Source organism: Hemiscyllium ocellatum, chromosome 45 (assembly GCF_020745735.1).
Source record: "Hemiscyllium ocellatum isolate sHemOce1 chromosome 45, sHemOce1.pat.X.cur, whole genome shotgun sequence".
In the NCBI taxonomy this organism is placed as follows: domain Eukaryota; kingdom Metazoa; phylum Chordata; class Chondrichthyes; order Orectolobiformes; family Hemiscylliidae; genus Hemiscyllium; species Hemiscyllium ocellatum.
In genome coordinates this window covers 806,910-834,663 of record NC_083445.1, presented here as the reverse complement: position 1 = coordinate 834,663, position 27,754 = coordinate 806,910, and the positions used below count along the sequence as shown (strand labels likewise).

General features: G+C 39.5%; 1 protein-coding gene across 1 annotated transcript; it reads left to right on the top strand.

Moving 5' to 3' along the window:
• Positions 1–399: 399 nt before the first annotated feature.
• Positions 400–27,754, top strand: LOC132835865 (heme-binding protein 2-like). The gene is made up of 7 exons (XM_060854962.1): positions 400–583; positions 9,798–9,854; positions 11,904–11,982; positions 12,624–12,744; positions 20,004–20,143; positions 25,332–25,495; positions 27,103–27,754. Coding segments are annotated over exons 1-7 (639 nt in total). The 5' UTR covers positions 400–581; the 3' UTR covers positions 27,179–27,754.

Below are 27,754 nucleotides of genomic sequence, written 5' to 3'. Positions count from 1 at the left end.
TATTCACCTGTACAGGAGTTGCAGATTCGGCTCCTTAATGAAAACTTGAAGGCAATTCTGTGTTCCTTATACTTCAGATCATGTCAGGATTTCTATTTTTCATACATTTTGTAATCACCATTATGGTGTGAGCTCATCGGTTGTGGTTGTTAAAATGAAGAGTTAATCCTGCCAGCCTTTGGCAATTAGTCAAAGAAACACTCAAACCGCACAAAATTAAATCACAATCTAACTGAAAACAACAGCCCAACATTGGTCCAAGAAGGTTTCATAAGCATTGGGTAATCTTGGCAATGAATAACATATGACATACTTAAAAAATAGCTGATGACTATTCTTTCAGCTTCATTGTTGGAAAGCCTGTCACATGACTTACAGTTACTTTATATGCAGAGCATGTGATCTTTTGCAATAGTTGCATAACTTTGTCTTTCAGTGTTGAATAATCAACGTTTTATAATCACATCCCACCTTCAAAACCAAAACTGTATAAAACGCAAGTAGTTCTTCATTTAAGCGACACAAAGTAAACAGTAATCGACTAACATCAGAACAACTGAGAGAAAATCCTGGGCACAACAATGTGAGTGATCTAAAACAGTTTTCTTTCAATTTACATGATAATAGTATTTTTTAAAAAGACTGTAACTCAGTATATCTGAAATAATTTGACTCTCAGCATAAAGGGCTTTTTTTTTAACTTTGTTTGAGTAAAGTTAATAACATTTTTAAACTAAATATGTTCTATCCATTTCTATACATTCTGCACAAACTGTTAAAATAATATATTGATTTTCAACAATAATTTGTGCATTGATTTGCAATATACCTAAAATTATTTTTCTGCAATACGCAATTTACATTACTTCTAAGTTAGTTATTTTGGAATTGATGGTGTTATTGTGCTGTTTGTTCAAAGCTAACGTAGTCAACAGATCAATAATATTGAAATCCCTTTTAAAATATATAACATATGTCCCTTGTAAAAATAACTTTTATCCAATTTGGGACATAGAACATGGAACATGGAACATTGAACAGTCCAGCACAGTACAGCCCTTCGGTTTTATCCTACTCTAAGATCAAACCAGCCTACATACCATACATTTTATTATCATCCACATGTCTATCCAACAGTCATTTAAATGTCCCTAATGTATCTGACTCTACTACCACTGCTGGCAGTGCATTCCACATACCCACCACTACCTGTGACATCTCCCCTAAATCTTCCTCCAATCACCTTAAAAGTATGACCCCTTGTGATAGCCATTTCTGCCCTGGGAAAAAGTCTCTAGCTATGCACTCTATTTATGCCTATAATCACCTTGTACACTTCTACCAAGTCACCCCTCATCCTTCTTTGATCCAATGAGAAAAGTCCTAGCTCCCTCAACCATTCTTCATACGACATGCCCTCTAGTCCAGGCAGTATCCTGGTAAATCTCCTCTGCACTCTCTATAAAGCTTCCCACATTCTTCCTATAACGAGGCAACCAGAACTAAACACAATATTCCAAGTGTAGTCTGACCAGAGCTTTATAGAGCTGCAGAATAACCTTGTAGCTCTTAAACTCAATCTCCCTACTAATGAAGGCCAACACACCATACACCTTCTTAACAACCCTATCAACGTGGGTGGCAACTTTGAGGGATCTGTTGACGTGGAGCCCAAGATCCTTCTGTTCCTCCACACTGCCAAGAATCCTGTCTTTAACCCCATTATCTGCATTCAAATTCGACCTTCCAAAATGAATTGCTTCACACTTTTCCAGGTTGAACTCTATCTGCCACTTCTCAGCCCAGCTCTGCATCCTCTCAATGTCCTGTTGCAACCTATAATAGCCCTCCACAGTATCTACAACTCCAATAACCTTTGTGTCATCGGCAAACTTACTAACCCACACTTCCACTTCCTCATCCAAGTCATTTATAAAAATCACAAAGAGTGGAAGTCTCAGAACAGATCCCTGCAGAACATCACTGGTCACTGAGCTCTGGGCTGAACACTTTCCATCTACCACCACCCTCTGTTTTTTATTGGCCAGCCAATTCTGCATCTCAACAACCAAATTTCCGTGTATCCCATGTCTCCATACTTTCTGAATGAGCCTACCATGGGGAACCTTATCAAATACCTTGCTAAAATTCATGTACACCACATCCACTACTCTACCTTCATCAATGTGTTGTGTCACATTCTCAAAGAATACAAGGCTTGTGAGGCATGACCTGCCCCTCACAAAGCCATGCTGACTATCCCTAATCAAGCTATGCTTTTCCAAATAATCATAAGTCCTGTCTCTCAGAATCCACTCCAATAATTTGTCCACCACCAACGTAAGACTGATAGTCTGTAATTCCTCAGGTTATCCCTATTCTCTTTCTTGAACAAGCGAATAGCATTTGCCACCATCCAGTCAATTGGTATGACTCCTGTGGACAGTGAGGTTACAAAGATCATTGCCAAAGGTGCAGCAATCTCTTCCCTCGCTTCCCGTAGTAACTTTCGGTATATCCTGTCTGGCCCAGAGGATCTATCCAACCTCATGTTTTGCAAAATTTCTAGTACATCCTCCTTCCTAATGTCAACCTGTTCGATCATATCAGTCTGTTTCACACTGTCCTCACAAACAACAAGGTCCCTCCCACTAGCGAATACTGAAGCAAAATATTCATTAAGGACCTCACCTACCTCCTCCAACTGCAGACACAAATTCTCTCCACTGCCCCTGATTGGCCCTATCCTCACTCTGGCCATCATCTTGTTCCTCACATAAATATAAGAATGCCTCTTGGTTTTCCTTAATCCTAGCCACTAAAGCATTCTCATGTCCCCTTCTACTTCTCCTAAGTCCATTCTTCACTACCATCCTGGTTACCTTGTAGCCCTCCAAAGCCGTGCCTGATCCTCACTTTCTCAACCTTAAGAAAGGTTGAGAAAGCTTTCTTCTTCCTCTTGATTCAATGCTCCACAGCTCTTGTCATCCAAGGTTCCTTCACCCTACCATCTCTTCCTTGCCTCAGTGGGACAAACCTATCCAGCACTCACAAGTGCTCCATAAACAACTTCCACATTTCTGTCGTGTATTTCCCTGAGAATATCTGTTCCCAATTTATGCTCCACAGTTCCCCACCTCAAATTAAATAATTTCCCATACAGTTTGCTTTATCCCCCTCCATGACAATAGTAATGCTCTCCCACTGAGACATCTGATACCTGACCTGGTTCACTGCCAAACTCCAAATCCAATATGGCCTCCCCTCTAGTCGACCTATCTGCACATTGAGTCAGGAATCCTTCCTGGACACACCTGACAAAATCTGGTCCATCCAAACTATTTGCACTTAGACTTTCAAATAAATATTACATGATAACTACACCTTCTGCACCTTTCCAAAATCTGCCTCCAAGCTGCTCCTCAATATCTCTGTTGCTATTCGGGGGTCTATAGAAAACTCCCAATAATGTGACTGCTCCTTATCTGTTTCTGACTTCTACCCATAATGACTCAGTAGAGAAACCCTCTTCAATGATCTCCCTTTCTGCAGCTGTGATACTATCCCTGATTAGCAATGCCACTCCCCACCTCTTTTACCTCCCTCCCTATTTCTTTTGAAACATCAAAACCCCAGAACATCCAACAATCAGTCCTGCTGCTGTGATATCCAAGTGTCCATAATGGCCACAACATCGTAGCTCTTCATACTGATCCATGCTCTAAGTTCATCACCTTTATTCCTGACACTTCCTGCGTTAAAATAGACACACTTCAACCCATCACACTGACTGCAACTTTGCCCTGTCAACTATCTATCCTTCCTCATAGACTCTCTGCACATTCTATCCTGTTCACCAGCTACCCAATCACCTGATCCATGGCTTCGGTTCCAATCCTCCTGCCAAACTAGTTTAAACCCTCCCAAACAGTTCTTGCAAACCTCCTTCCCAGGATATTGGTAGCCCTCCAGTTCAGGTGCAGCCCGTCCTCCTTGTACAGGTCCCACCTTCCCCAGAAGGAATCCCAATGATCGATAATGCTTGATAAAACTTAATTTAACATTTAAATGTAGAATTTTCAGTCTATTATGAACAATGCATGCTTCAGCAATGACAAGTTGTTAGCTATCTAACACAAACAAGTCATTGTAAATATATGCTCATTTTTTGAACGGAACAATCTCTGCAGTAGAAATCTCATTCTGAACAGTTCTAAACCTCATTACTTAAGATCAATAACTTTAAGATAATTTATTTTATCCCCTTTTGAAATGGTAACATTGATGTTAGGACTCTAGATGTGTAGCACTAAAATTGAAAACATCACTATCTGCTAACAATGATACCAACTCCTGAGGTCAGATAGAATGTACTTTGGAGTCTTGAAGCACCAATTTTGATACCCAGTAAAACTCAGACCCTGAATTGTTATAGATGCCGAATTTGCCTTAATTATCCTGACACTATACCAGTGGTGGCTGCAACACTGCTTGTTAATACTAAACTAATAATAAACTAAAACTAAATACTAAACTTTAACAAAGGTACAAAATTACTTTAATTTTTAAAACATTTGTAAGTGCCATACTGAACGAAGAACAAAGAAAATTTACAGCCCAGGAACAGGCCCTTTGGCTCTCCAAGCCTGAGCAGATCCAGATGTACTGTCTGAACCTGTCAGTCAATTCCTAAGCATCTGTATCCTTCTGCTCCTCACCTGCTCATGCATCTGTCCGGATGCATCTTAAATGAATCTACTGTGCCTGCCTCTACTACCTCTGCTGGCAATGCGTTCCAGGCACCTGCCACCCTCTGTGTAAAGTGTTTGCCAAGGGAATCCCCCTGAAACTTTTCTTGTCTCACCTTTAATGCATGACCTCTCGTTACTGAATCCTTCACGGTGGGAAAAAGCTTATCGCTATCCACCCTGTCTCTACCTTCATGATTTTGTAGACCTCAATCAGGTCGCCCCTCAATCTCCTTTTTTCTAATGAAAACAATCCTAACCTACTCAACCTCTCTTCATAGCTAGCACTTTCCATACCCGGCAACATTCTTGTAAACCTTCCCCGCACCCTCTCCAAAGTGTCCACATCCTTTTGGTAGTGTGGCGACCAGAACTGTACACAGTATTCTAAATTCAGTCTAATCAAAGTCTTGTACAATTTTAACATGACCTGCCAGCTCTTACACTCAATACTCCGTCCCATGAAGGCAAGCATACTATATGCATTCTTGACTACTTTATCCATCTGTGCAGACACCTTCAGGGTACAATGGACCTGAAATCCCAGATCTCTCTGCTCATCAACTTTTCCCAAGGCTCTTCTGTTTATAGTATAGTACAGATACTATTGTATCTGTAGTTTAAAGCAATTGAAAGCAGTACTTTGACCCAATGTTGGAATAGTAGCAAGAAAAGTATCAAATAGCTGAGGTGAAAATTCCAATGTTTATGGGTTGACATTGCAGAATTAACAATATATTCTTTCTCAATTCTCTGTATACCCTCACTGGTAATCCTTAAATCTTTAAATATCCTTATGCTGTACCATTTTCCCACTATTTCACAATCCCCATTAAATTCTGAGTTGCTCTTATTTTAACCAAGTGTTTTAGTCAATTTTCGCTGGAAATACTGTTTCATTGCCTCCCAGAAAAACTTTGTTCTGCACACTGGCATAACTGACAGTTTTCCCTGTGACACTTTGAAAAACAAAGCACAAGGATTTAATACAGTTGTCACAATACTGCTGCAGAACTGGTTTGGTAATCCTCTTACAGATCAATACTGTTTCCCTGAAGGTCCATAGCTATCAGACACCTGGTCTCTCAGCCATTCCTAGAAATAATACTGTTGGACTAAAGTATTCTCTCTCACACCGTAGGCACAACTCTCCTTGCTTCTAGTCGTCAACATCCTCCATTTCCTGAAGAGACAACAGCATTTATAACAAAAAAGCAAAAATGTGGGTTCTTGTTGTACTGTCCCTATCTCTGAGCCAGGAGGCCAGGGTTCAAGTCCTACCTGCTCCAGAGGTGTGTAATAATCCCTCTGAAGCGTTTGATTAGAAATTATCTAAGACAATAAATTGGGTGGATTGGTTAAATTTGGAGTCCAAATATTTCAAGGAAAAAACAAATAATGCTAAATGAGAAAGAAAATTAAATTCACTGGCTATACCAAGGCAAAATATTGCTTTGCCCAATGAGCCAAGAAGCAAATTCTGTAATCTGAAAGCTAAGGTTAAGCTGTGCACAGCTAAATTTATTCTGGTGGCTGTGCACAGAAAGGAATGTCTCAATTATAGTGATGTACTTTCCATTGAAGTCCTAGAAATTGCACACACAAGGCATCTGTACATTGCCTATTGGCTTCTGTTCCTTCTGAATGCACAGTACATGTGTTCACCTCGACAGGAGGTGTAGTTTTAGTTCCTTTATGCAAAACTCAAGGCAGTTTTATGTTCTCTAAAATTCAGATCATTAATAAGGTTTCTCCCATTTTACATTTTATAATAATTATAGTATGAGCTCATTTAGTTGCGGTTGACAAAATTAAAAGTAATTCTTGCCTGCCACTGTAATTAGTAAAATTACACTGTCACACCAGAATCTAAATACAGTGTATAAATAACAGCCCAGCACAAGTTGCAAAAAAGGTTTCATAATATGGGGTAATCTTGGCAAAAACATCACACATGACATCTCTCTCAAAACCCCTTTCCACAATCCTAAATCAGCTGATGCCATCACTCCTGCTTCTCCATCCTTTATTGCTTTTAAAAAGTAAAAGTCTATTTCAACTCACTGACTCAGTTTCTATGAAAATAAAAGAGTAAACACTGCATCTAGCAGTTTACTTGGCATCAAGCATCGAGGCAGACCGTCTTGATCACCTGTGATCTGCACCTGCTCATCTGGGATTCTTTGTGTGTTGTATGAGGTAGCATTGCCACCTGGTATCAACTTTATGACCAATTTTACTTCTTAAGTTAAAAGTAACAACAACTAGACTTGACACAAGTAATGAATTAAACAATAAGCATAACATGGAATGACAAAAAAGCGAAGCAAAATGAATACGGCTAGCCTAGAACTTCCTCTTGCCCTTACAGCGAGGACCTCCTTCCTCGGCTCAGAGGGGATCATTATCTTACAAACAGACATTAGTGTTCAGGGTCCCTGAACAATGAAGTACATTTATTTTAAAATATATTTGGGGGGGAAGAGAGGAAACAGGGGTCAAGGGGGAGATGGCTGGGTTTCAATAATGCTTTGGTTAAAGCCTCCCACTACCTCTTCCGATCATCCCCATATGGCAGACAAGCTAAGGACTTTCTAGTTGCATGGGGTAGCATACCAATACAGTTTGCAGCTCGTATCCTTGAATATGGTTTATTTCTCTCTCGCAAACTGAAAAGCTTGCCTCCCCAAAAAATTAGCTTATCCCCAGGGGGTAAAATATCTGGGGAAAAATGTTGATTCGGATCCAAATCACATCTGTCAACCATATACTGATGTTTCTGGCAAAAGATAAATTTAAATATGTCATAGTAACAACTGAATAATCTAGGAACTGCTAAGAGCAGGAACAATAAATAAAGATAATAAGAATGAAAATAACTGAATAAAATTATGCATTATAAATAAATGTAGATGCGTTGAATTATGCAATGTCAAGTAAATCAGCAGGTAGGAGAGTTGTATTTCGCCTCTACAAGAGAATTAGTGAGAGCTCTTGCTTCTGATTACAAACCAGGTGACTCTCTCACACATGATTAGAGGATCAAACTCAGCTATGATGATGCTCATGATTAACATTTTGCCAATACCAATTGTTTGACTCATATATGAAAATGACCACTTGTTTGGCACCACAGGTTGCACTGCAGGCAGCAAGCACCATCACATTGCTATCTGGAGGAAAACATAAGAGTCTTGGAGTCATACAGGACACAAACAGACCCTTCAGTCCAACCAGTCCATGCCGATCATAATCCCAAATTAAACTAGTCCTCCCTGCCTGCATTTAGTCCCCCTAAACCCTGCCTACTCGTGTATTTATCGAAGTGTTTTTTAAATGTTGTAACTGTACCCACATTCACTACTTCATCTCAAAGTTCATTCCATACATGAACCACTCTCTGTGTAAACAAATTGCCTCATGTTTTTTTTAAAAATCTTTCTCCTCTCACCTTAAAAATATGCCCTCTAGTCTTGAAATCCCCCACCATTGGAAAAATAAACCTGCCATTCACATTTTCTATGCCCTTCATGATTTTATAAATCTCCTATGCTCTGGGAAAAATATCCCAGCCTATCCAACCTCTCTTTATAACTCAATGGGCTGAAAATTGAAGTTACCCTTCAGAGCAGAAACAACAATCCAGATTTTGCATTGGAATGATGCCAAATTGTTTCTGATTTGCAATGCAAAATTTCAGTTACCAGTGACTCCCTCTCCTAAAGGTGCACTATTGAAGTCCCTGCAAACCGCAATTGTCCCTGCAAAGCTTCTTTCTTTTCTTTTTAAAATTACTTTTAAAAAGTCACAACTTGTTAATGCAACATGATTTTTTTCATAGAATGCTAAGTCATGGTTCTGAAAAATAAATGTTATATTTGTAAAACGTCAATTTTTCCCCTTTAAAAATACCTGGGGGTTTTTTGTAATAACATACTTTAAAGCTTGTTTACAGTATTTCAACTTCTCTGGTGGGCCCCAGCATTTATTTTCATACTCTGCAAAATGTATAAACATTGAAGATTAATAAGTGAGTTTTACTTCTTGGTTTGTTGAAAATTATTCAATGTGCTTGGGGGTTTACCCTGCTTGATGACATCACTATTTCTCGCTGCCTGGAGATCACCTTGACTTTGTGCCAGTTAAAATTGGGAAAGATGAAATGCAACTCTCTTCAAGGTCAGCATCAAGTAGTGCTGCTTCACCACTGATTGTAAAATGTAGTCCAGTAGTAATAAAAGTTAAACTAACTTTGCACTGCATTTATATTTCCGAATTCTTCTACTGCCACCTAGTGACTGCATTTGTAGTAGCTAATGACTATATCTTCATTTCCATTAACAAAAAATAAACCTACATAAGTTTTGTGTATTCCCCTGAAATACTTTTGCCATAGGGGAGGTGCTGGTGTAGCACAATTATCCAGAAACCTCAGACCAAAGTCTGGCCTTCAAATCCCATGGCAGATGGTGAAATTTGAATTCAAGAAAAATCTTGAATTAAAGTTGAGAACTGTAGGGATTATTCTATGATTCAATAATTCAATGTAAACATTGTCGAATGTTACACAAACTCACCTGGTTCACTTAATATCCATTAGAGTAAGTAATCTGTCATCCTTACCTAACCTGACCTACATGTGACTGCAGACCCTCAGCAATGTGGTTGAATCTTAAATGCTCTCTGAAAGATCTTGCCTGCCACTCAGATCAAGAGTTATAGAAAGGCAATAAATACTGACCCCAGCAGCAATGCTCATATCCCTTCACTGAACAGAAAATAAACTAAGGGAATGATAAAAGTTCCAGGGAACTGTCATACTGGATGGTGCTGAGGGATAGAATGAGTTTTTAATCTTCCCAGTCTACTATATCTTTCTCTTGCCAAATATTACACTTCTTTATTTTTATTTCATTTTTTATTTTTATTCATTTTTTTAAAAAATGGATACAGCTATTGAAGAATTGTAAGATTTATTTTCAAAATATAAACTGAATGTGTGGGACTATATCTATATTGTTTAGACTGGTTGTATTTTTCTCCCCTTAGGTACTGGGCTGGACTAATTATCTTTCTATACCTTGGTCTGACAGAAATTGGGATAAGGTAAGAAATGAATAGTGTACCCAAAGAAGTAAATAGGAGACTGTGATTTAGAAGCACCAATCATGTGTCCTGCAACTATAGTATCATAGCTGAATGTGATGAGGTCTTTATTTCACCTTGCTCTGAATTCCTAATAAACACAGACTTCTGATCAACTGACCATCACTGCAAAATGCACAGGATTGGGTTTAGGTATTCTGTGACACAGCCAGATATTTTGCCAGCACTCATTGTCTAGACTCACATTTGGAGAATGGCCAACTGGCAAAGTAGAGGGGAAAGGCGAAAGTGAGTCCTGCAGATGCTGGAGATTAGAGTCTAGAGTGTGGTACTGGAACGGTGTGGTACTAGGGGATGCTAATTACAACACAGCTGTAATTCAAGAATAGTTAGTGCCTTCAGGGAGGAGAATAGGAAAGACACTAATAAGCAAAAGCATAGTGCAGTCAGCTTTTGTCCAGGTACGAGATGGATTACTCTACAAAGTGAGACACTCTATCGTGGATAGTGTAAAACTGGTGTTTTACCATCTGTCATGATTAATCACAGACTACCATCAGTGATACCAATAGAATATCTTTCAGCCTTTTATAAAACAGAAAACAATCATTATCTGGCAAACAGTGCCTGTATTTTCTACTGTAAATGTGCTTACAAATCAACAGCATATATCGGAAAATACTAAGTTTATACAAAAAGTACAGAGCTTGTAAACTTAAAGATCACTTAGGATCTGCTCAATGTTTCAGTGAATAGCTGAGCCATACAAGTCAGGCAGGCCCTTGTCCTCTTATAATAGTGACTACAATTTAAAAACACTTAAGTGACTGGAAAGCACTTTGAGACATCCAATGGTTATACAAACTGCAATATAAATGTATGGCTTCCTTTCTTTTCAATTGACCTCAGTCAAACCAATGATAGAGGCCTGAAATTTGGCTACACTGTTCAAATTAAAGAAGAATATAAAGTATCCAGAGTTTTCACTGCTCATAGTTAGCCAGAAATGCTCCCTAGTTAGTGTTGTTATAAATACTGAATGATGATATGTGTGAAAATTCTCACGAAAGTTGCTTGTTGAAATAAGGGGAATCATTATGCTGATTCTTTCCATTAGATGATGCAACCCAATACACTACACCGAAAACTGTTTGTCAATTCCTGAAGGAGACAGAAATAAGACAAAAAATCTCCAGCAAAAAATCATAAATGGCCCCTTGATCCCTACAGGCATTCAAGTCAGCGCTAGGAGACAATATAAATTGATAAACATAACTAATTCCTTTCACTGTTTCCCTCAATCAGATGCCAAATAGCCCAAAGTGTTCAGGAACACAAGACAGAATAGCCCTGTAAACTTCCGACTTAATTCGTATTGCGTATAGCTCTGGCTGCCACAAAATAGTAAGGATTTGGAAGCATTGGAAAGGGTGCAGAGGAGATTTACCAGGATGTTGCCTGGTATGGAAGGAAGGTCTTGGAGAAAAGGCTGAGGGACTTGAGGCTGTTTTGGTTAGAGTGAAGAAGGTTGAGAAGTGACTTAAAGAGACAGACAAGACAACCAGAGGATTAGATAGGATGGACATTGAGAGCCTTTTTCCTCAGATAGTGATGGCTAGCACGGAGAAACATAACTTTAAATTGAGGGGTGATAGCTAGGTAGGTTCTTTACTTAGACAGTAGTAAGGGCGTGAAATGCCCTGCTTGCAACAGTAGTAGACATGCCACCTTTAAGGGCATTTAAATGGTTATTGGATAAATATATGGATGATTATGGAATAGTGTAGGTGAGATCGGCTTCAGATTGGTTTCACATGTCAACACAACATCAAGAGTCGAAAGGCCTGTACTGAGCTGTAATGTTCTATGTTATATAGCTCAATGATCAAACTTCCTATCTTTACATATCTTTTAAGCATCTTCAATGGTGTATCTGTCAAAAATGCAAGCATTATTTTAAGATGGATTACTGTGCTGAAATGGTGGTCAAGGATGATTTGGCTAATATTTACTTACAATTTTTTTGTTCTTTTATTCATCTTTGAGCAGTGATTCTAAACCAGCTCAATGCAATGAAGTAAAGGAATGTTTCAACTATGACCTTGTTTGTGAAACTTCCGGTTATGAGGTGAGAAACGGAGCTCAGAACTACTTTTCAATTCTAGAGTAAAATGAATAAAGTGTGTATAATGTAAGAAGCTGGGAAGTTCATTTCTGCAGTAGTGAATTTCTTTTTCTTTGCATACTGCTTACCTTGGACAAATAGGATTTGAAAAAGAATATTGGATTGATCATTTTTCTTTTGACCTTCAAAACAATAGGCGCTGTATATGATGTCAATAAACGACATTTGAAAACTATATTTAATCTCTATGAAGTAACTAATGACATCTGAAAGGAAAGGGTTAAAATAGTAATTGGTTGTTGAGTGAGGACACAGTTATTTTACTCGAATACAGCTTGAATTTGATCCAGACAAGACTGACAAATGACAATTGACATTCGTCATCAGCCATAAGCATCCTACATGGAATGAATCAAGTAGTTTCAAACCAGTTTTGATGGGCATGGGTCCAGAAAACAAAACATGTTATTTTAGTGTATAAGTTTACACAGAAATAATCATAAAGCTGGTTAATCTAGGTAAACAGAATCAAAATCATGTAGCTGGGAATAAGATATGCTTTGTTGAGTTCACATGGTTTGATCTTTAGCTAGTTGAACTGACTGATGTTTAATCTCTGCTTTCCTTTATTGCTCCACATGTAGGTTCGCCATTACAATGCTTCAAAATGGGTTGCTACAAACACTACGTCCTTCTTAATGGAATTTGCCATGTATTCAGGATTCACAAGGCTCTTTCAGTACATTCAGGGCAAAAATGCAGAAGGTACAAATATGAGAACAAAGATTAAATATAACAGGGACAATCATATTGATTGTAACATTTACTTTCAGAAGTTTTATTTCAAAGTTAAAACAGACATTTAACTCAAAATAAATTGCTTAACATCTGGACAAAGCACCATGTTGTGTCTATGTAGTCAGGTGCAGTGATTTTGGAAAAGACTAGAGAACTGACAGTGGTCTGCAGGGAGGGAGGAAAGATTAAATGGCACCTACCAAAGCTTGTTCTTACATATTTCTTAGCAATGGTGAGCAAATAAAGTCCGACACCAGGTTGATTGTTGACAAGTGGCTTGACTCCACTGCAGTTTAGAAGTATGAGGAGTGACTTGATTTAAGGTCTTGACGAAGTTAATGTGGAAAAGATATTTCTTTTTGTAGGTCAGTCCATATCTAAGGGACCCTGTTTTAAAATTAGGGATCATATTTTTAAGGCAGACATGAGGAGAACTTTTTCACTCACAGGGTTGTGTGACTTTGGAACTCTCTTCCTCAAAAGGTGGTGGAGGCAATGTTCCCTGAATATTTTTAAGGTGAAGGTAGACAGCTTCTTGTTAGACAAGTGAATGAAGGATTATTGAGTGTAGATCAGAACGTAGAATTTGAAACACAAATATTTCAATCATGGAGTAGGTACTAGGGGCCAAATGGTCTACTCCCGATCCTATTTCAAATATTCATAGCTGCCTACCTAATTACTTTCTTAAACAAAAATCATTTTTGACACAAGAGCACCCAACAAAGATGGAGGGAATAAATACCTCCTTAAAAATAATCGGAACCATTTTAATTGCAAAGAGTCTGTTTTTGAGAGCCCATGAAAATCATTTTTAACAATTTTTGAACAGGTTGTGCCAGGATTCTGTCAAAACTAAGATGTTAAGTTTTACAAACAAATCTTAAAGCAACAGAGGAAAGTGAAGAGGCAGGGGTCTTTCACAGGTGACATTCCAGAGAATGAAACCTAAAAGACTAAGGCCATGTTGTCAACAAATGAACAACTGGAACAAGTAATCCACAACTGCCTGAAATCAGGATAAAAGACAGTTTGTCCAGGTCAGACGAGCTTATGGAGACAACAAGTGACAAGGCTACAAGGAATTTGTTTTAAAAATTTCAAGGATTTCAAAATTAGATATACTAGGTGTATATGTATCCAGGTCATTGAAGGTGGCAGGACAGGTGGAGAGACTAGTCAATATGGCATACAGTGTCCTTGGCTTTACCAAAAGAGATAGGCTACAAGAACGAGGAAGTGATGTTAAGTTCGCCTAAGTCATTTGCTGGACCTCAGCTAGAGTACTGTGTACAGCTGTAGGTATCACTTTATAGGAGAGTGTGAATTCATTGGAGAGATTTCAGAAGCGATTTACATGAACAGTTCCAGATATGAGAAAACTTCAGTTATGAGTATAGATTGAAGGAGTTGGGACTGTTCTCTTTTCAGATAAGACTTGATTGAGGTTCTCAAAATCATGAGAGAGCTGGGTGAAGTAGACAGGAATAAGTTGTTCCAATTGGTTGAAGGAACAAGAGGGTATATAGGTTTAAAGTAATGTGCAAATGAAGCAAGGGTGACGTGACAAAAAGCTTTTTCACTGTGAGTAGTTAGGGTATAGAATACACTGCCTGGAAACATGTTAGAGCTAAGTTCAATTGAGACATACAAGAGGGCATTGGATGATTATTTGGATAGAAATAATGTGTAAGGACATGTGGGGGAAGCAGGAGGTTTTCACTAGATGATGATGCTGGATTGAAGAGCTGGTGCTGGATAATGGGCTGAATGGCCTCCTTCTGCACTGAAACAATTCTGTGATTCTGTGAAATTCAATCAACCTACTAAACAAAACAATCTCAAATACTGGCTGTTCAACCACCCTTGTCAATGTTACCTGTAACCTCCAATGCAACGCCACAACATTCAACTATCCATTCTTCATGACAATTCAGAGACAGATCCTGTGCCCTTCTCCCATGTCCATACTCCAAACCCCATGCACCAAGTCTTGTTATCACATGGTCTGCTGTTACACACTACCCATTGTTTGCTACTCATAGTCCACATCAGCAGCCACTCAATCTCCTCGGCAGATTGTTGTCTACTCCTTTGCCTGAGAACTGTTCTTTTTCCTCTTTGGGCTCTACTATTTACTTCTTACCCTCTCCCTCCAACTTATCCTCTGCATAAAAACTAACCTTTTTCTAGCTACCACCAGTTCTGAAGAAGAGTCACTGGGCCAAAAACTTTACTCTGATTTCTCTCCACAGATGCAGCTAGACCTGCTGAAATTTTCCAACAATTTCTGCTTTTGTTACAAAATCACATATATTTCTTTTTGACTTTTATCTTTTTGGACTCAAACGTTAATTCTAATCTATGGATATAACATCTGTATGTTATTAATACTTTGCATGTTTTAACATTAATAAACTAACTTTTTTTCCATGCTGTACATCTCTATGACTATGAATCTAAAGCTTGGTTAAATTGACTCCTTTCAAAATGTATGCTAATTTGATTCTGGGTGAAAAGGAAGGGATCAGTTTTCACACGTGACTGAAGGTCAGGTGATGAAAAGAGGGAAGCCAGTTCATGCCTTCTCCCTGTGAGCTTAACAGTTTGGGATATCCCTCTTGGAACTGTAACAAAATGGGAAACATAGGACATCGGAGGGCTGATGAAGAGGTCCTGCCCGAAACGTCGATTTTCCTGCTCTTCGGATGCTGCCTGACCAGCTGTGCTTTCCCAACCCACTCTAATCTTTATAGAACAGTCCAGCACAGTACAGTCCCTTTGGTTTTATCCTACTCTAATATCAAACCAACCTACATACCATGCATTTTATGATCATCCATGTGCGTAACCAACAGTCATTTAAATGTACCTAATGTATCTGACTCTACCACCACTGCTGGCAGTGCATTCCACACACTCACCACTCTCTGTGTAAAGAACCTACCTCTGACATCACTCTTAAACATTCCTCCAATCACCTTAAAATTATGACCTATCATGAAAGCCATTTCTGCCCTGGGAAAAGGTCTCTGGCTATTCTCTCTATCTATGCTTCTCATCATCTTGTACACCTCTATCAAGTCACCTCTCATCCTTGTTCGCTCCAATGAGAAAAGTCCCAGCTTCCTCAACCTTTCTTCATAAGACATGCCCCCCAGTCCAGGCAGCATCCTACTAAGTCTCCTCTGCACTCTCTCTAAAGTTTCCACATACTTCCTATAATGAGGCAACCAAAACGAACACAGTATTCTAAGTGTGGTCTAACCAGGACTCAATGTAGCTGCAGAATAACCTTGTAGCTCTTAAACTCAACTCCTCTGCTAACGAAAGCCAACACACCATAAACCTTCTTAACAACTCTATCAACTTGGGTGGTAACTTTGAGGGATCTGTGAATGTGGACCCTGTTCTTCCATAATGCCAAGAATCCTGCCTTTAACCCTGTAATCTGCATTCAAATTCAATCATCCAAAATGAATCACTTCACACTTTTCCAGGTTGAACTCCATCTGCCACTTCTCAGCCTAGCTCTGCATCCTGTCAATGTCCCGTTGCAATCTACAACAATCTTCCACACTATCCACAACTCCAACAACTTCCGTGTTATCGGCAAACTTACTAACCCACCCTTCCACTTCCTCATCCAAGTCATTCATAAAAATCACAAAGAGGAGAGGTCCCAGAACTGATCCCTGCAGAACACCACTGGTCACTGTGCTTCAGGCTAAATGCTTTCCATCTACTACAACCATTTCTCTTCTGGGCCAGCCAATTCTGTATCCAGACAGCTAAATTTCCTTTCTGAATAAGAAACTCCTGCAACTCTTTACTTTCTGAATAAGCCTACCATGGACAACATTATCAAACACCTTGTTAAAATCCATGTACGCAACATTCACTGCTCTACCTTCATCAATGTGTTTGTCACATCCTCAAAAAAATTCAACAAGGCTTATAAGGCATGACCTGCCCCTCACAATGGCCTGCTATCCCTAATCAAGTTATGCTTTTCCAAATAATCAGAATCCTCTCCAATAATTTGCCCACCACCAATGTAAGATTGACTGGTCTGTAATTCCCAGGGTTATCCCTATTCCTTGTCTTGAACAAGGGAAAAGCATTTGCCACCCTCCAATTATATGGTACTACTACAGTGGACAGTGAGGTTGCAAAGATCACTGCCAAAGGTTCAACAATCTCTTCCCTCACTTCTCGCGGTAACCTTGAGTATATCCAGTCTGACCCAGGGGACCCATCTATCCTCATGTTTTTAAAAATTTCAAGCACATCCTCCTTCTTACCATCAACCTATTCGAGCATATGAGCCCGTTTTACACTATCATCACAAACAACAAGGTCCCTCTCACTAGTGAATACTTAAGTAAAGTATTCATTAAGGACCTCCCATATGTCCTCCAACTCAAGGCACAGGTTCCCTCCACTATCCCTGACTGGCCCAACCCTCACTCTGGCCATCCTCTTGTTCCTCTGCGGAACCGCAGAACACCTTTGGGAATTTCCTTAATTCTACCCGCCAAAGCTTTTTCATGCCCCCCTTCTACCTCTCCTAAGTCCATTCCTTAGTTCCTTCCTGGTTACCTTGTAACCTTCTAGAGTCCTGTCTGACCTTTGCCTCTTCAACCTTAAGTAAGCTTCCTTCTTCCTCTTGATTAGATGTCCCATACCTCTTGACATCTAAAGTTCCTTCACTCTACCATCCCTTCCTTGCCTCAATGGGACAAAATTATCCAGCACTCACAGCAAGTGCTCCCTGAACAACCTCCACATTTCTGTCTTGCATTTCCCTGAGAATATCTGTTCCCAATTTATGCTCCACAGTTCCTGCCTAATAACATGTAATTCCTCCTCCCCCAATTAAATACTAGCCTGGGGTCTGGTTGTGAGAAACCTCACTCTAAGGTTGCTTTGAGAAAGCTTTTAAAGAGAGATAGAAAAGCAGACTAGTTTAGGAAAGGTATTCATCATGAAGAAGGAAAACTATCAAAAGCTTTATCATCAATTTCGAGTCATGCAAGGATAATGCAAAACAAATGGAATTAAGACAGCAGAGTGTTCAGGATTAAAAAAATAGAAATATAGAGCTGCCACATATCATAGAACTAAAGTAGAGTGAGGATGTAGCAGGAACTAAAGCTGAGAGCCAAGACTTTACATTTAAACTCATTACGGGACAGGCAGCCAATAGAAAGAAAGAGAGGTAAGGACGTTGTAGTTAAGGCAGGTACATGTGGGTGGCACAGTGGCACAGTGGTTAGCACTGCTGCCTCACAGTGCCAGAGACCCGAGTTCAATTCCCGACTCAGGCGACTGACTGTGTGGAGTTTGCACATTCTCCCCATGTCTGCGTGGGTTTCTCCGGGTGCTCCGGTTTCCTCCCACAGTCCAAAGATGTGCAGGTTAGGTGAATAGGCCGTGCTAAATTGCCCGTAGTGTTAGGTAAAAGGGGCAAATGTAGGGGAATGGGTGGGTTGCGCTTCGGCGGGTCAGTGTGGACTTGTTGGGCCGAAGGGCTTACACTGTAAGTAATTTAATCTAAAATGTCATGGAGGTGCGTGTTAGACTGAAATGGACAACACCAGGTTATAGCCCAATAGATTCATTTGAAAGTACAAACGTTTGGAGCACTGCTCCTTTGCCAGGTAGCTAGCTGTGTGATATTTAACTTAATGTACAGTCGCCCACCATTGTTTGATTAACCTTGTCTCCAATACCATAAAATCTAGTAATGCTTGTACAACAGCTTCTACCCACGTGACATTCACATAGGTCAGTATGTTGGTTAAGGTCATAGAGTCATAGAGATGCAGAGCACGGAAAGGCAAGGCAGAGAAGTGGCAGATGGAGTTTAATTCAGATAAATGCGAGGTGCTGCATTTTGGGAAAGCAAATCTTAGCAGGACCTTTACACTTAATGGTAAGGTCCAAGGGAGGGATGCTGAACAAAGACTTTGGAGTGAAGGTTCATAGCTCTTTAAATGTAGAGTCTCAGGTAGACAAGATTGTGAAGAAGGCATTTGGTATGCTTTCCTTTATTGGTCAGAGTATTGAGTACAGGAGTTGGGAGGTCGTGTTGCAGCTGTACAGGACATTGGTCAGGCCACTGTTGGAATATTGCATGCAATTCTAGTCTCCTTCCTATTGGAAAGATGTTGTGAAACTTGAAAGGGTTCAGAAAAGATTTACAAGGATGTTGCCAGAGTTGGAGGATTTGAGCTATAGGGAGAGGCTGAACAAGCTGGGGCTGTTTTCCTGGAGCGTCGGAGGCTGAGAAGTGACCTTATAGAGGTTTACAAAATGATGAGGGGTATGGATAGGGTAAAGTATGTTCCCTGGGGTCAGGGAGTCCAGAACTAGAGGGCATAGGTTTAGGGTGAGAGGGGAAAGATATAAAAGAGGCCTAAGGGGCAACGTTTTCATGCAGAAGGTGGTACGTGTATGGAATGAGCTGCCAGAGGAAGTAGTGGAGGCTGGTACAGTTGCAACCTTTAAGACACATTTGGATGGGTATATGAATAGGAAGAGTTTGCAGGGATATGGGCCGAGTGCTGGCTGGTGGGACTAGATTGGGTTGGGAATCTGGTCAGCATGGACAGGTTGGACTGAAGAGTCTGTTTCCACGCTGAACATCTCTATGACTCTATGACTGATGAGGGATAGTCAATATGGCTTTATGCATGGGAAATCATGTCTCACAAACTTGGTTGAGTTTTTTGAAGAAGTAACAAAGAGGATTGATGAGGGCAGAGCGGTAGATGTGATCTATATGGGCTTCAGCAAGGCGTTTAACAAGGTTCCCCATGGGAGACTGGTGAGCAAGGTTAGATCTCATGGAATACAGGGAGAACTTGCCATTTTGATATAGAACTGGCTCGAAGGTAGAAGACAGAGGGTGGTAGTGGAGGGTTGTTTTTCAGACTGGAGGCCTGTGACCAGTGAAGTGTCACAAGGATCGGTGCTGAGTCCACTACTTTTCATCATTTATATAAATGATTTGGATGAGAGCATAAGAGGTACAGCTACAAAGTTTGCTGCATAAAAAGTTTTGCCTGACTACAGATGGGAATTCATCCAACTTTCACCATAGCTTCAGTTTTTACCCAATTTCTCCAAATTTTCAATCTAGCACAAAAAATACAATTGTAGAATAGGAGAACTATTTTGCTTCATATTGAACAAGTACTAACAGTGTTATTTAAACACAGGCAAAAATATTGACATGACAGCTCCAGTTCTGCTGAAGATACCTCAAAATAAACATTTCTTCGATATCAAGACCTACACCATTCATTTTTTGTTGCCAGCTAGTTATCAGCAGAATCCACCAGCACCCATTGACACTAATGTGAGTAGATAGATGGTTCAACTTTTGTTGAAACTGAATGTTGAACCAATTTAATTTTAACAAGCTAGTTTGCTGTAATTCTGCTGTACTGAATAGGGTGGGTTCTTTCTTGATTAATATGTTTTATTGAAATCTGTCTTTTGATTAAAGTTTTAAAAATATAAACCTAAGTACTAAATTAGCCTGGAGCACTGTTTTTTAGGGAAAAAAGACAGTGCTATTTTCTTGATCTGTAGATTGTGAAGGAGCAAAGATAGACTTTAATACAGTGAAATGCTCTTCCTGTCAGATATTAGTGTTGAGGGAGAGTTTCCATGTTACAGATGATTGTGTCTGCAGTAAATGTGTTTGGTTGCGAATCCTATCAGATTGCACGGATCAGTTGCGGCGACAGATAGATGCAATGAGGAATTTACAAGAGCAAGAGGATGTGATGGATGGCAGTTATAGGAAGGGAGAAAAGCTGCAGATACAGTCAGGTAGATGGGTTAACTCCAGGAAGGGTAGGAAGTGTTGACAGGTAATGCAAGAGTCTTCTGAGGCTACCCCCATTTCAAACATTTCAAAATGTAGGAGGTGATAGATTCTCAAGGGAATGTAGCATGAACAGCCAAGTTTATGGTTTCGCGACAGGCTGTAAGGCAATGAAGGGTATGTCGGGTTCCAAGCAATCAACTGTGAAGGGGACTCTCTAGTTAGAGGCACAGAAAGACATTTCTGCGGCCCGTAGTGAAAAATCAGAATGGTGTGCTGCTTCCCTGGTGCCAGGATCAAGGATGTCTCAGAGAGGGTGCAGAAAGTTCCCAAAGTGGAGATGGACCAGCAGAAGGTCATTGTACGCATTGGAACCAACCACATAGGAAAGGGAAAGGATGAGATTCTCAAGGGACAATATAAAAAGTTAGGTGGGAATTTAAAAAGGAGGTCCTCGAGGGTAGTAATATGTGGATTACTCCCGGTGCTATGAGCTACTGAGGATAGGCATAGGAGGATGGAACAGATGAATACACAGCTGAGGAGCTGGCGCATGGCAGAAAGGTTTATGTTTTTGGATCACTGGAATCTCTTCTGGGGTAGAAGTGACCTGTACAAAAAGGATGGATTGTACCTAAATTGGAAGGGGACTAATATACTCGCAGGGAGAGTTGCTAGAGTTGCTCAGGAGAATTTGGGGGGGGAGCCGTGGAACCCAGGCAATTAGTGAGGAAAGAGATCAATCTGAAACTGGTATAGTTGGGAAAGGGGGTGAGTCAAACAGTCAGGGCAGGAAGGAACAAACCGACAAGGTATGACTAATAAATTAAACTGCATTTATTTCAATGCAAGTTGCCTAACAGGGAAGGCAGATGAACTCAGGGCATGTTTAGGAATATGGAACTGTGATATCATAGCATTACAGAAACGTGGCTCAGGGATGGACAGGAGTGGCAGTTTAATGTTCCAGGATACAAATCCTATAGGAAGTATAGAAAAGGGAACAAGAGAGGAGGGAGGGTGGTATTTTTGATAAGGGATAGTATTACTGTTGTACTTAGGGAGGATATTCCTGGGAATACAACCAAGGAAGTTATTTGGGTGAAACTGAGAAATAAGAAAGGGATGATCACCTAATTGGGATTGTAGACCCTCTAATAGCGCGAAATTGAGAAACAAATTTGTAAGGGCATTTCAGTTATCTGTAAGAATGATAGGGTGGTTATGGTAGGGGATTTTAACTTCCAAACATAGACTGGGACTGCCTTAATGTTAAGGGTTTAGATGGAGAGGAATTTGATAAGTGTATACAAGATTCTATATGTGGGTGTACCTACTAGAGAAGGTGCAAAACTTGACCTGCTCTTTGGAAATAAGGCAGGGCAGGTGACCGAGTGTCAGTGGAGAAGCACTTTGGGGCCAGCGACCATAATTCTATTAACTTTAAAATAGTGATGGAAAAGGATAGACCGGATCTAAATGTTGAAGTTCTAAATTGGAGGAAGGCCAATTTTGACAGTATTAAGCAAGATCTTTCAAAAGCTGATTGGGGGCAGATGTTCGCAGGTAAAGGGGTGGCTAGAAAACAGGAAGCCTTCAAAAATGAGATGAGAGCCTAGAGACAGTATATTCTTGTTAGGGTGAAAGGAAAGGATGGTAGGTGTAGGGAATTCTTGATGACGAGAGAAATTAAGGTTTTGGTCAAAAAAAAAGAAGGAAGCATATGACAAGTATAGACAGGAGAGATTGAGTGAATTCTTAGAAGAGTATAAAGGCAGTAGGAGTATACTTAAGAGGGAAATCAGGAGGACAAAAAGGGTACGTGATATTTTTGGCAAATAGGGTTAAGGAGATTCCAAAGGGTTTTTATAAGTACATTAAGGACAAAAAGGTAATTGGGGAGATAAGATCAGTAAGGCCGCCTTTATGTGCAGCTGCATGTATGGGCAAGATACCAAATGAGTACTTTGTGGCAGTGTTTACTGTGGAGAAGGACATGGAAGGTATAGAATGTGGGGAAATAGATGGTGACATCTTGAAAAATGTCCATATTACAGAGGAGGTGGTGCTGGATGTCTTGAAATGCATACAAAAGGATAAATCCCCAGGACTGATCAGGTGTACCCGAGAACTCTGTGGGAAGCTAGGGAAGTGATTGCCGGGCCCCTTGCTGAGATACTTGGATCATCGATAGTGACAGGTCAGGTGCCAGAAGACTGGAGGGTGGCTAACATGGTGCCACTATTTTTAAAAAGGTGGTTAAAAAAGCCAGGGAACCATAGACAGGTGAGCCTGACATCGGTAGTGGGTAAGTTGTTGGAGGAAATCCTGAGGGATAGGATTTACATGTATTTGGAAAGGCAAGGACTAATTAGGGATAGTCAGCATGGCTTTGTGCATGGGAAATCATGTCTCACAAACTTGACTGAATTTTTTGAAGAAGTAACAAAGAGGATTGATGAGGGCAGAGCTGTAGACATAATCCATATGAACTTCAATAAGGTGTTCAACAAGGTTCCTCATGGGAGACTGGTTAGCAAGGTTAGATCTCATGGAATACAGAGAGAACTAGCCATTTGGATATAGAACCAGTTCAAAGGCAAAAGACAGAGAATGATTGTGGAGGGTTGTTTTTCAGACTGGAGGCCTGTCACCAGTGGAGTGCCACAAGGATCGGTGCTGAGTCCACTACTTTCCGTCATTTATATAAATGATTTGGATGTGAACAGAGGAGGTATAGTTAGTAAGCTTGCAGGCAGGTGGGACTAGATTGGGTTAGGATATCTAGTCGGCATGGATTGGTTGAAACGAAGGGTCTGTTTCCATGCTGTATATCTCTATGACTCTATGACAGCAAAATTAGAGGTGTAGTGGACAGCAAAAAAGGTTACCTCAGAATACCTTGCAGTGCAGATTCATTGTTCCTTGAAAGTAGAGTCGCAGGTAGACAGGTTAGTGAGAAGGCATTTGGTATGCTTTCCTTTATTGGTCAGAGCATTGAGTATATGAGTTGAGAGGTTATATTGTGGCTGTATAGGACATTGGTTAGGCCATTTTTGGAATATTGCATGCAGTTCTGGTCTCCTTCCTATTGGAAGAATGTTGTGAAACTTGAAAGGTTTCAGAAAAGATTTACAAGGATGTTCCGAGAATTGGACGATTTGAGCTTTAGCGAGAGACTGAATAATCTGGGGCTATTTTCCCCGGAGAGTCGGAGGCTGAGGGATGACCTTCTAGAAGTTTATAATATATGAGGGGCATGGATAGGATATACAGACAAGGTCTTTCCCTGGGGTGGGGGAGTCCAGAACTAGAGGGCATAGGTTCAGAGTGAGAGAGGTAAGATATAAAAGGGACCTAAGAGGTAAACTTTTCATGCTGAGAGTGCTCCGTGTATGGAACGAGCTGCCAGACGAAGTGGTGGAGGCTGGTACAATTACAGCATTTAAAAGGTATCTGGATGGTTATATGAATAGGAAGGCTTCAAAGGGATATGGGCCAAATGCTGGCAAATGGGACTAAATTAGGTTAGGATTTCGAGTTGGCATGGATAAATTGGACCAAAGGGTCTGTTTCCATGCTGTACATCTCAATGACTCTATGAATCTAATGTGCCTTATTTGTTTAAATTCTGCCTTCCTTCTTATTTCTTTCTTCCTCGTTTGTCTTGACGATATATGTCATTCACTGGCTGAAGAGTGAATCAGCTCCAAGAGTTCAGCGAATGTCAATCTTTATATGGTCATGAAATATGCACAGGTTAACAGGGTTAATCACTGCTCAATCTCCTCGCTCTATGTGAGGAAATCATCTGGCCAATCAGAACAACCTTGAATAGTATGTTGTCAATCAGAAGATGTGCATTCAGGAAACCAAGCAAAGGGTAGTTCAGGGTTAGGTTTCCAATACATGTCATATTACATCTTAAAATTGGTATTAATGTGCTTTGAAATAAATGTGCATTTTGAGAAGATTTGCAACTCAGGTTGAGGTTCTGGAAAAAGGTTTGCTCACTGAGCTGGAAGGTGCATTTTCAGACGTTTCGTCACTATACTAGGTAACATTATCAGTGAGCTTCCTGATGAAGGCTTCATCTGAAGGCTCACTGATGATGTTACTTAGTATGGTGATGAAACATCTGAAAATGCACCTTCCAGCTCAGCAAGCAAACCTTCATCCATAAATGTGCATCATTAGATAGGGTTCCTAAGCCAAATTAATTATTACTTGTCCACTTATTAAGTTATGATTCAGTACATTTGACCCCTGCAGCACAATGACTTGAAACTAATTTCTTGTTTCTTTTTATAGTCAGTGAGTTGCTGCTTGACACTTCAAACAAGGAAGTTTTATGTATACATGATATATTTTTAAAATCTTAGTTCAATTCTTTAACTTAACCTTTGCATCTCCTTTCAATGTAAACTCGAAGTCAGTAGTAACGCTTGCTCCCACCATTCAGCAACATTGTGAAGAGCAGCGTGGTAGTCCTCAAAGTTTTCTGTTACTACTGAGGGTCGACTATCATGATTCTGCCTATCACATTGGACCAGGATTTATTACATAGTAAATTTCAGACATAAACCTAAAACATGCAATTCTATGGCACTTAATATTTAGTCAAAGGACAGTTTTAAAGAAGGAATTTATTTTATTACTGATTCCATTATTTTCCATCTTACATTTTGACATTTTTTTCTTTTATATTAAACAGGTTTACTTCATTGATTTCCCAGATATGTATGCCTATGTGAAATCATTTGGTGGTTGGTTAGTGACATTCAATTCAAAATCCAATGCCAAGAGTTTGAAACAGCAGCTGGAAAATGCTGCCGAACAATTTGATTCCAGTTTTTATTTTGGCGCTGGCTACAATAGGTAATGATTTAATGCACGTTCAGCAGTCCTTTGTTTTAAAGCAATGGTTATCCAGGTAATTGAGTGAACTGATACACAATGTGTTACATTGCATGGAGCAGGGCAGGCAATCACATCTGCCATCCTCTACATTGAATTCACAAATGTAACTATAATAAAATGGCGATGTACAAAGAGCAATATAATGACAGTATGAGTTTCCCCTTAAAAGAAACATAAAAAATAGGAGCATTGTAGGCCATTTTACCCTTTGAACCTGCTCTATATTGTATGTTCATGGCCAATCATCCAACTTAGAACCCTGTTCCTGTTTTCTCCTGATGCACTTTGATCCTTTTAGCACCAAGAATTATATTAACTCCTTGAAAATAGTCAATGTTTGGCCTGAACAGCTCTTTGTGGCAGAGAATTCCACAGGTTCACCATTCTCTATGTAAAGAAATTTCTTTTCATTTCAGTTCTAAATGGCCTACCCCATATCTTCAAACTAGATATTAAAAAAGATATAGATCTATAATATCTCAAATGATGAGTTCAAACACTGGCTACTCGAGTGACACAAGAAAAGTCAAAATATTTCCCATCCAGCAGAAAGGAAGACCAATTTGCATATACACTTAGTAGTACTGACTGTGGAGATGGTTCTATTTTGCTTGAATTTTTTTGTCTCCTTTACATTGTCCTAGAAAAGTGTGTTATGATCCCAGTAGGTGAAGCTACTGGACAAGTCAGATCTCAGATGGAAATCCGGCTTGACCGATCAGATTTTATTTTTCATTCAATTTGACAAGGTGGTCTTTCAGTGAAATGGTACAATTTTGTTTTAGTAAGAAACCAGAAGTTTATTATGTACCAGGCTACTTGCATATAACATAATTTGAAAGATTTCAAATCACACAGTAAAATAACATACTATCTACCCCAACATCCTTTACAGCGCTGAAATACCAGAAACAACTCGCTTCTCAATTACATCTATAGATTTCACTTAACTATTGCTTTCAACTCCCAGTCTTCAGAGTTTGATAGAGTTTTCTTTAAAGTATTACACAACCAAACTTGAACATTCTTAGCTTTAGATAACTCCATTACATTTTTAACAAAACATGTCAGGTCCATAATTTTCAAACTAAAATCTTTACTCTGAAGTAACCTATTTCCTCACTGTTCTGAGAAGACTGTCTTGTATCTAACCTCAACCATATGTTCTGTGAACTGAAACCAAAAATTTGCTAATCTCTGGGTCTTTCCTGATTCTTCTAAACTAAAGGCATCTAATGCTTTTCAATGTTTGCTCTTTTCAATCATAAAACTCGCACTTTGCAAACAAATCCCCATTATCACTCTAGAACTGACCCCTCATAATGGTTTAAAAATCATGACTTCAGAAACAAAATGACAAGTTAATTATTTAACTCACTCATAGACAGAAACCACTAGTTCAAAATCCAAATTCTAAAATAAATGTAATTAATATATATAAATCACTATTAAAAACTAAAGAAGAAGACTGGGGCAATTCTCCATTCTGTCATGTATGTTGTGAATATTAGTTTGCAATTTTCATTTCAATAAAAATTAATTTTTAAACTTTCTTTTTCATTCAGTCCAAAGACATTAACTGGTCGACATAATGAAGTGTGGTATTTTGCAGAAGGCACACCAATCTGTCAAACCCCATGATCTCATCAAAAGGAAGCACCAAAAGAATCTCCATGGGACTTATTCTCTGTCCATTAGTACAACTGATAACTATAATCATAGCATTTAGATTTTAGCTTTGTAGAAAGTAAAACTAAAGTATTATTTGTCTAGCTTCATATCTATGGTATACTCTTTTTCCACTTAAAAAACACAATGATCATTAATACAGTTTTATGACTGGTCAAGGTGGCCACGATATAGAGCATCCTCTCCTGAAACCAAACTTCAACATAAATTAAGCCAAGCTGATGAAAATCCTCAGTGAGATCGCAGAGTCTGTAGAATGACAATGTTGATGATGTTTCATTTGCATCAATGTTTTGTTATTTCAGCAAAACATTACCCTACTGCAGATAATTGTTGGTATTGAATGACTAGGAATGGTAGCAAGGTAGAAAGATTTGTTTCCACATGGCAGCTGTGGAATTTAAATTTAGTTAATGAAACGATTCTGGAATTAAAAACTGGTATCAATAATGGCCACCATGTAGCCTACTGGATTTATTTTGTCAGCTAAACGAATTAACTTACATGAATAAAACTGGATTATACTCA

What these genes read in the sequence shown, in the direction of transcription:
- LOC132835865 (XM_060854962.1), top strand. An exon ending in CTGACAGAAATTGGGATAAG is followed by an intron (nt 9,855 to 11,903) that starts GTAAGAAATGAA and finishes ATCTTTGAGCAG; the next exon opens with TGATTCTAAACCAGCTCAAT. An exon ending in GTGAAACTTCCGGTTATGAG is followed by an intron (nt 11,983 to 12,623) that starts GTGAGAAACGGA and finishes CTCCACATGTAG; the next exon opens with GTTCGCCATTACAATGCTTC.